This window comes from Tachysurus vachellii, chromosome 14 (assembly GCF_030014155.1).
Source record: "Tachysurus vachellii isolate PV-2020 chromosome 14, HZAU_Pvac_v1, whole genome shotgun sequence".
Lineage (NCBI taxonomy): Eukaryota > Metazoa > Chordata > Actinopteri > Siluriformes > Bagridae > Tachysurus > Tachysurus vachellii.
Genome location: NC_083473.1, coordinates 6,300,272 through 6,310,637, shown reverse-complemented (window position 1 = coordinate 6,310,637; position 10,366 = coordinate 6,300,272). Strand labels below are relative to the sequence as shown.

The following is a 10,366-nucleotide window of genomic DNA, read 5'->3' as shown; positions in this document are numbered from 1 at the left end:
AATCAGAGATATTAGAATATTCTAATAATAATAATAATAAGAAGAAGAAGAAGAAGAAGAAGAAGAAGAATAAGAATAAGAAGAAGAAGAAGAAGAAGAAGAAACCTGATAATAATAATAATAATAATAATAATAATAAGAAGAAGAAGAAGAAGAAGAAGAAGAAGAAGAAGAAGAAGAAGAAGAAGAAGAAGAAGAGGAAGAAGAAGAAGTGGAAGAGGAAGAAGAAGAAGAAGAAGAAGAAGAAGAAGAAGAAGAAGAAGAAGAAGAAGTGGAAGAGGAAGAAGAAGAAGTGGAAGAAGAAGAAGAAGAAGAAGAAGAAGAAGAAGAAGAAGAAGAAGAAGAAGAAAAGCAAGAAGAAGAAGAAGAAACCTGATAATAATAATAATAATAATAATAATAATAATAATAATAATAATAATAATAATAATAATAAATTGACAATACGGTCTCACTATTTATGAAACAAAGAGAGTTAGTTAGTTAGTTAGTTAGTTAGTTAGTTAGTTAGTTAGTTAGTTAGTGTATTTCGAAGATTTTATCATAAATTTAAATTCATTCATTAATTAACGTATTTAAATATAATTATCCAATTTCATGTTTTGTAATATAGATAGATAGATAGATAGATAGATAGATAGATAGATAGATAGATAGATAGATAGATAGATAGATAGATAGATAAAGAATCCTATCCCGCAGGCTGACACCAGGTGGCGGTGTGGAGTCTTGGAGCTGCTGCTGATTTTATTGTGTAGAAGAAGAGAAACTGCCACAACAAGCGAGAACATGATAGAACTGTCGTCACTTGTCCATGGTTGTGTTTCTAAAACGCCAGTGAGGATTAATTCCCTCTGTGCACACGTGTGTTTATAAACACTGCCAGGAGAACCGGACACTGACTGTTAGTGTATGTGATTAAACAGCTCTCCTCAGGAAGAGAACATGTCTGTGCACTTTGAGGAGAGGAGCGGAGCGGCTCTGTGCCAAACTCCCTGGGGTTCATGGTACCAGACCATGGAAGAGGTGTTTATAGAGGTTAATGTTCCTCCTGGAACATCTAGCAAAGACATCAAGTGCAGCCTGGGCACCAAACATATAGAGCTCGTGGTGAAAGGAAAGGAAATCTTCAAGGTAAGTTTAATATTGTTAAAAACAACTGTCAAATTTCACCTCCGGGTAGTTTGTAAAGAGGGAGGATTTAAAACTCATGCTTAGAGAAAACAGCTTAGACCAGCCTAAGATGGTTACTTAGAGGTTTACTAGCATGTTGAACATGATGTTTAAGCCTGGTCCAGTTGGTATGCCATGATGTTTAAGCCTGGTCCAGTTGGTATGCCAGTTTTCCTTCATTCCTGACCAGCTAAAGCCAACATGTAAATGTCCAGACCACATATAAAACTATCATATGAGCTGCTAACACCAATATGACCAGCTAAAGCCAACATGTAAATGTCCAAACCCCATATAAAACCATCAGATTTGCTGCTAGAAGCAACATAACCAGCTAAAGCCAACATGTAAATGTCCAAACCCCATATAAAACCATCAGATTTGCTGCTAGAAGCAACATAACCAGCTAAAGCCAACCTGTAAATGTCCAGACCACATATAAAACCATCATATGAGCTGCTAACACCAATATGACTAGCTAAAGCCAACATGTAAATGTCCAAACCCCATATAAAACCATCAGATTTGCTGCTAGAAGCAACATAACCAGCTAAAGCCAACATGTAAATGTCCAAACCCCATATAAAACCATCAGATTTGCTGCTAGAAGCAACATAACCAGCTAAAGCCAACCTGTAAATGTCCAGACCACATATAAAACCATCATATGAGCTGCTAACACCAATATGACCAGCTAAAGCCAACCTGTAAATGTCCAGACCACATATAAAACCATCATATGAGCTGCTAACACCAATATGACCAGCTAAAGCCAACCTGTAAATGTCCAAATCTCCCTATAAAACCATCAGATTAGCTGCTAGAAGCAACATAACCAGCTAAAGCCAACCTGTAAATGTCCAGACCCCATATAAAACCATCAGATAAGCTGCTAGAAGCAATATGACCAGCTAGAACCAACCTGTGAATGTCCAAACCTCTAAAACCATCAGTTAAGCTGTTAGAAGCAACATGACCAGCTAGAACCAACAGTAAATGTTCAAGCCCTTCTAAAACAGCCAAATAAGACCTGCTAGGACTTACCTGACTATCTAGAGCCAACTGTAAAATGTCTAAACCCTCTAAAACCATCATATAAGCTGCTAGAAGTAACCTGATCAGCTAGAACCAACCTGAACATGTCTAAACTCGTATAAAAACCATCAAAATATACCTGCGAGGACCAACCTGACTAGCTCAAACCAACCTGCCAATGTCCAAACCCATATAAAGCCAATGTGTATGCTGCTAGAATTAGCCTGCAAATTCCCAAAACACATCTAAATCAATAAACCTTGACCATCTTGTCTACACAGGATCAAACTGGAGACACTGATCTAGTCATGTAAGAACTGATATTAACAGAAACACAGAAGTACTGCTGACATCATTGGAGATGCTGTGTGTCGGAAATTAGGTTGATGCATTTGTCAAATTTGGCTCCTTTTTTTCCTACCACAGGGGAAGTTGTTCGGGTCAACGGTGGGTGATGAAGCCACATGGACACTTGGTGAATTTTTTTTTTTCGCTAAAGTCTTAAGTGCATATGTTAATCCAAGAAAGTACTTAATCAAGACTTTTTAATGGTTCAAAGAGGACAAAAAGCTGATCAGGATCATTCTGATGAAGACAAACCGCGATGCGGGGAACTGTTGGACGTCGCTGTTAGAGGAGCAGTACGCCGCTGACCCATGGCTGCAAGACCAGATGCAGAGGAAACTCACCCTGGAGAGGTTCCAGAGAGAGGTACCTCACCCAAACCTTCACTTATTTACCCCCAGTGTTTCACAGCCCTGTGTCTGAGGGCAGATCCAGAATTCTGTAAAAAGTAATCCTTATATGTTAGAGTTTTATATATTCAGATAGTATAAACTGCCATAACATTATGGTGCCTCTAAAGGGGTGGGATTGGGTCAGAGCATCTCCAAGACATCAGGTTTGGTGTCTGGTGTTCTTGTATGCAGTGGTTTGGTACCTACCACAAATGAACCATTGGAAGGGTTCACATGGGAGGCGAGTGATCGATGGCGCACATGCAGAGCAAAGGTTAGCAGTCTGGTCTGCTCTGACAGAATAGCTACTTAAGCACAGATTGCTGAAAAAGTTAATGCTGGATCTGATAGAAAGGTGTTAGGACAGTTAGTTGTGTAGCTGCAGAACAGTCGGTGTGTCCATGCTGACCCGTGTCCACCACTGAAATCACCTACAACTGGTGTGTGAGCATCAGACTAACTAATGAAACATGTTTTGTTTTACATCACGTGGATGCCCCGGTGCACTTACCTGGGGACGATATGCACAAGGATGCCTTCTGCTGAAAAACATTGAGTCCTGGAACACATGTGGATGTTCCTCTGACGTGTCACCTACCTAAACATTGTTACCAAGTAAATCTCTTAATGGTAACAGTATTTCATATTGTAAGAGGCAGGATAACGTGTCCAGGAACGACCTGAGGAACACGACAAAGGTGTTTAGTCGACATCCTCAGATCTCAATTCGACCGAGAATCAGTAAGACGTGCAGGTCAAACAAGTTCGATCCATGGAGGCTCCTCCTCACAGCATACAGGATTTGCTGTTGTAGAATCTACGCCTCAAAGGGTCAGAGCTGTTTTGGTGGCACAAGAACCTACACAATTTGACAGAGGGGTTTAATGGCATGACTTATCTGTAATATTCTGAGTATTATATATTCGCTGCAGTTACACTGGACTTTCCCATCTGAGAGTAACAGTAATGTCGAACTTCAATTAATTTGACATTGTCATCATTGACAGGTGAATGATGTTCTTCAGGAGGATTGTGGGAATCAGATTAAAGACCCGTGTGTTCTCTCTGGTCTCTTACAGAATCCAGGGTTTGACTTCAGTGGGGCAGAAATCTCTGGAAACTTCCATGGCGGTGGACCGGATTTCAGCAGTTTACAGAAGTAACTTATAATTCAGGAGAATAAGACTTTGTAAAGTCTGCAGGTTTTTTTTTGTGCTCAATTGGATATTAAAGGTGGGGTGCACGATCTCTGAAAGCCAGTGTTAAGAGATGTGCGATTCTCTACCCAACTCTGCTGCATACTTAAAATATAAAATGTTCACGGATTGTTTTAAAGCCAAAATGTAAAGTCTCTCAAAGTCTTTGGGCCCATAATACAGATCCAAGTAAAAGGTACCATTTTCCTCCTCATTATTTCAAGCCCTCACAGTCTAGTGAAGAATTTGGCAACATGGTGTATTTATTATTGACAGGACCACAGTGTGTGGACACTTGTCATTGGTGAGCAAATCAGATGAGTGAAAAAAAAAAAAAAAAAAAAAGGACAAGTGAGCAAAGTTAGCGTTTCAATAAGTGTTTTATTGAAAGGTCCATGTTCAGGGTACCACTCATTAATTTGGTCAAATCAAATAACATTTAAATCAACTCAATTGTCTGTTAGTACCCTTGAGAAAACAACGACTTTTGTCCTGATTAACAATTTAAGCCATTAGACCTCATCCATGTAGTTTAATTTTAAACCCTGACCTACAAAATCAAAAGGTCAGTCGTATTAGCGTTTAGTGATGGATCACGTTAACTAACCGCTGCTGAACAAAACAGCAGTTAAAAAGAAAAGGAACTTCTATATAATCACCTTGGGCAGGAGTGTGCTAGAGGACAGTAACAACCTAGGGTGGGAGTTAAGGGCTTTGGGCCGATTTCTTGGTTCCTCTGATGTTCGTTTTATCACAAAACCCTTCTCCCTCCTCTTCCACATAGTGGACTGAGGACCTAGGCGGTTCAATACTTTCAACTGCTTTAAACAACCAGCGCAATCAGGCACCGATTTAAATGAGCAGGCCACATACACACCCTTGAGCCGGTCAAACCACTGGAGTTACAACCTTCTCTGGCTGAGGGCCATCAAAAAACTTGACTAGAGTTTTCCAAAGTCAAATATTTGCAAGCTCATAGAAAAATAAAGTTTAAAAAAAAAAAGTTTCCGTACAGATCTTCACACTTGATACAGACATTCTGTCTAGAAGCCAATATCAAAACAGTACATTAGTCAGAAATTAAAGAGGACAATAAAAGGGGGAAGGGAAAAAAAAAAAAAAAAAAAGCCACACTGCAGATTTTAAAAGGCAGATTCAGGGATTGTGGGTAAATGAGCGATCTTGTAGTAACTGTGCTTCAGCTGTCGAGCTGTTCGTCCTGAGATGATCCAGCGCAGTCTCTGGCTGTTGGGCTTCCAGCACTTGGTGGAAGAATAATCAGTCAGGCACTTGGAGATGAGCTCCCTCACACACACCAGGTCCCCATCTTTAATCTATAGGAAGAAACACCAAATGGGAACCTTTTAGATCATACCTCTTTGTATTCAAGTGAACAAAACTCTTAGTCATGGTCAATATTTAGCTGAGCAGTAGCTACGAGGTGTAATGATTGAGGGCTTAGATTAAAAGCAATCACACAGTATTGACATAGGACAAACAGGGGGTGTGTAATGTAATGCTAATGTAAAAATAAATTAAGCAAGGTGATTTGCCTGTAATTCACACCTTCGAGTAGTCCTATATGGTCTACATAAGCATTCACAAGTTGACCATATGCACTTGTCTGTGCTGCCAAACACAGCTGTGAACATCACACACACAACATGGATGAAGATTTTGCACATGAGGGCAAAGATTTTAATAATGCATGTACTTACAGCTTCTAATGGTTTACATTTATTTACTATCCAGACTGCAACAAAAGGAGTTAGATACAGCTGAATGACTAAACCTGGAGGCTGAAGTTGTAATGGCACAACATGTACACAATCTGTTAAATAAGTAATTGTGTGCACATCCCACTTTCTGGCAGGTGCAGGACAAGAGAAACTGCTAAAGTTTTTAAAAAAAAAAAAAAATAAAAAAAGTCCACACCACTGTTTAAACTCCCATATTTATTAATTTGTTTAAAAAGCAACGTGTCGACCCTGCTGGGTCTTCAGGCAATGGCCACTGAGTTTAAACAGTGTTGGACATTACTTTTTTTTTTACTACAACATGTACACAAGACTTTGTGACCATACCTCCTTCTCCTCTTTCGAAGCATTTTGCTTTTCTTGTACATAACAACATGTACACACAAACACTACTTACTGACAGCTGGCGCTGAAGATCCTTCACTGCATCTCTCAGAGCTTGTACTGCCTCGAACTCATGCTGCTCCTCAACCTCAAGAGCTAGCAGAGCCAGCGCCACCAATGAAGGCTGATTTTAGGGGGGGAAAAAAATTTTTATTCAGGGAAGAGAGGGGAAAAAAGAAAAAAAAAAAAAAGTCACTTCAATGCAACTTGATTTGTAAAGTGTCATTTCTAGATAAATCTGAGCCACTATTCTCCTTAGGTGCCACTTGTAATGGGAAGGAACCATTTAGGAGGAAAGCAAGTGTTGAATATTAATTCCCAGTTATAAATAGTTAAATGTATGAAATGTACAAATGGCTTTATGGAGTGACTCATTACACAATACATGCAATGACGTTTAGTCATTAATTACTGTTTGGTTTCTTGCAAATTTCAGAGTATACCCTTACTCACCCTTAGCTTTGTGAAGGCAAAGGAGCAGTGGCAGGCCTTCAGTTGAGCCTCAAGTCTCTCGATAAGAATCTTTTTACTGTGTTGTGGGAGATCAGAGTCATTAACACTGAATCATCTGGAATTTAAAAGTACAGAATTACACTGTGCCTAATACAGTAAATACAGAAAGTGGCCGTTTTGTTCACCTGTCAGCATCCACTTTCTCCTGTATGTAGCTGTGAAACAGTCGGACAAAATGCAGCGCTGTTGGACCTTTAACCTTCCAGTAGAGCTTTTCCAGAATTATCTTCTCCATCCTCATCATGTCCGAAACAGTGAAGCGGTTCTGGCTGATTCGGATCAGATCGCTAGCCAGAGGGACGTTCTTCTCCTCTTCAGAGGTCTTCACAGCAATGTAGAAGCAGCAAAGGCCAACACAGGACAGGTGCTTGGGCTGGATCTGTGAACAAGAGAAATTAAACTCCAGTTTTACACAAGCACAAAGGTCAGGTAACTCATGGATCATGATCTAAACTGAAAACATTACAAAGGTTTAGCCAAAACAAACGTGTTCCTCATCCCACTTGAAATTGAGAAGCAGAGACATTTGGCTGTCTGTTTGCTTTGCCCTAGAATAAAAGGGCAATTCAAATGTATTTGTATAGCGCTTTTACCAATTAGCATGGTCTCAAAGCAACTTTACAGAACAAACAAAACGTTAATACACGTACAGGTATAACCTCCAAATATGTACTGTGGAAGGTGGTTTCGAGAGAGAGAAAGAGAAAAGAAAAAAAATAAATAAAAAAATCCCTACACAGTGTAAACATCTTGTATCTCCAACCTGAGTCATACCTTCATCGCAGACAAAAAGCGATCCAGGAGGCTCACAGCGAGGGCGAACGTCTCAGCGCTGAACCCAAAAAAGCAAGTCAGAGAAAGAAGATCTTTCACCTCAAAGTCCCTCATCTTCGAGGTCATCCTCATACCGTTGTCGTGGGCCGACTCCAGGACACGGAGGCCACACGGTTTAGGTTGACACCGGACCTCCTGCTCTAGAAGAGCTTTCAGCTGGAGTACAAATGGCAGACCTTCTGCACCACTCACTGTCTCAATCATCTAAACACAAAGAAAACCTTCATATCATCCATCAGGGTCATGTACGCATAAACCTTTTTTTATTAAATACTAGTCAGCTTGAAAGTACAAGTAATTCTACATTTAAAGGTCATACAATAGGTTTAAGCCCATGTTACAGACCATACATTTGTTCCTTTGAAAATGTCAGTACCTTTATGATCATGTCTATTTAAAGCACCACAGATTTTACAACTTCGCTAATGTGTAAAAGGAGTGAATCACTCGTGCTGTTGCAGGAAAATCACCAGCACAGCTTGTTACCACCATGAAATAGAACAGCACATCATGCAGCTTTAAATCAGCTGAAATGTTGGAGAAGTCAATGTCTCAGTTTATAATTACATTAAAAAAGACACATTAGTGAAAATTAGAGTAATAATCATGGGGGCAAGCAAGGATTTGATGGCTGAGTGACAAAAATGAGAAATTCTTGAGCTCAAGCCCTCATTCACACCCATCATGGTGAAGGATCACAATTGGCTTACCAAGTGGCAAATATGACTGACAAAAACTAAAACGTTTGCCAAGCCTTTGGCTGAATCCATTTGTTTATTATAGCTATATATTTTGTATAGTTACTAGTTATAGACTATTGCACCTTTAAGACTGAAAAGTTAAGTGAATTAATATACACATGCGATCAATCACGTATGGGTTGAAAGTCAGTGAGACGTTTAATCAAACTACAGTAATTCATTCATCCTTGTTAAATTATACAGTGTGTACAACACAGAATATGGAGGCCAGTCATCCATATTGGTTGCTGTTAATCAAGGATTTTTTCCCAACCGTATTATGGCAAGGGCTAAATCCTACACGAGGATTGGCTGGTCGTTCCTAATTATGCAGATTGAGTGAAGAGCTAGCCAATCATAACGAAAGCGCTGAATGCGTCTAGGCGATTCGAGAAAGGGAGGCGGGACGTGTCGGAATACGGGTGGGAAGAAATGAAATCACCGCTTCGGGTGTTATGTCTGGACATGCTCAGGATACGATACAGCTTGACCTTTAACATATGGAAGGGTATTTACAAACTAATAAAAAGCGCATTTAAACTGAGTTATACACATGTACACAATACACATTAAAACATGAGTTATACACCTTTACATTGTTTAGAAACTTTTACACTTCTTACAAAAGTCTTTTTTTGCTTTACGTCAATAATAAATGACGTTTAATAAGAATTTAGACGATAATAAAAACCTACACAATCTTTTGTACGACACAAATCATGAAACACCGCACCGATGCACCGTTAACGTTTTAAGCGTAAAAGATAGCGAGAAACTCGAGCTAGCAAGTCAACATAAATACAAAATGGCGAACTTACCTTCGGTTCTTTTATAGTACAGGCTTTCAGAAGCGCGAGAAATAATTTAATAAGATTAAAAAAAAAAAAGCTAAATAAAAGCTTGAGCTAAAGAAAGGAAATTGAAAATGTTATAAAGTGTATGTTTAAAGCTAGTAATTTAAATTTCTGCCCAGCACACTCCCTGACCCTTGGTGTCAGGCAGCTGCTCATGCAGCCGCGTCGACCTTTTATAGTCCACGGACAACGGGCGTCGTGAACATTAGAACCATTTCATTGGTTGGTGTTAAAAGGGCGTTCTTTCATACTGCATTTTTATTGGTGTGTCACGTTGTAGACTCACAAGCCACGCCTACTTACAACAACCGATGCCTTTTTAGTGCTTGAGTGTCAGTCGAACTGATTGCAGATCAGTGTAAAATGATCGCCGTTACCATGGTGTGTTCTAGAAACTACCAAAGTAATATAACACTAATCACAACATACTGTATGGAGGAGACACATCATGTGTGTAGTGATTAGTACTAAAATAAGATGAAACAGATGGTCATTTGTGTTTTTTTTGGTAAATCTTAAGGTCTAAATATTCTAAAAGCAGCAATACTTACAAATATACAAACTTTCTTTAAACTTGAACATGAACACAAAGTCGAATCAACACCGTAAACACCATAAAGTCTTTTTTTATTTATTAATTGAAACTGTTATGTGCTGAATAAATGTTTACTGGGAAATACAAAAATTACAAAAATTAAAAATTAAAAAGAATTTATTTATTTTTTTTTTAAATACCAAATATTTTTTGGTATCAGTTACAAACTAAAATGATTCTATAAACCAAAATGGTTCTTGAGATTTTTGACCCCAAAATGATTTGACAATACCTCGTGTTACAACTTTGATAGTCTGATCATTAAACACGAACATTTATTTCAAATCTTGCTAAAATGTGTGTTAGGAAGAAACCTCTGCTGTTTTCTTCGTCGTCTTCTTTTTTCTTTTTTTCTTTTTACCCTAAGCGAACATTCCACCTTTTAAAAATGTATTCCTCTTATATCTTTATTAGCTTATATTAAGTGCAAAAAAAAATAATAAATCCATAGCATGTTATACAAACGTTAATTACGATGCAACCTGAAGAATCCTTATCTTAGGCATCGAAACAGGTTTTCATGAACAATTTAAAATAATCTGCCATAT

At 38.7% G+C, this 10,366-nt stretch overlaps 2 protein-coding genes across 2 annotated transcripts; one reads left to right on the top strand and one right to left on the bottom strand.

Annotated features, from left to right (window-relative positions):
* The first annotated feature begins 762 nt into the window (after window positions 1–762).
* nudcd2 (NudC domain containing 2) lies at window positions 763–5,268 on the top strand. Its single transcript, XM_060886453.1, has 4 exons — window positions 763–1,134; window positions 2,635–2,683; window positions 2,768–2,919; window positions 4,025–5,268. Exons 1-4 carry the CDS (start codon window positions 946–948, stop codon window positions 4,106–4,108), a joined length of 474 nt encoding a protein of 157 aa, XP_060742436.1. The 5' UTR covers window positions 763–945; the 3' UTR covers window positions 4,109–5,268.
* Window positions 4,503–9,373, bottom strand: ccng1 (cyclin G1). Its single transcript, XM_060886451.1, has 6 exons — window positions 9,188–9,373; window positions 7,570–7,833; window positions 6,921–7,174; window positions 6,736–6,811; window positions 6,296–6,406; window positions 4,503–5,475 (listed from the first exon to the last, which is right to left on the bottom strand). Exons 2-6 carry the CDS (start codon window positions 7,831–7,833, stop codon window positions 5,284–5,286), a joined length of 897 nt encoding a protein of 298 aa, XP_060742434.1. The 5' UTR covers window positions 9,188–9,373; the 3' UTR covers window positions 4,503–5,283.
* Window positions 9,374–10,366: the final 993 nt, after the last annotated feature.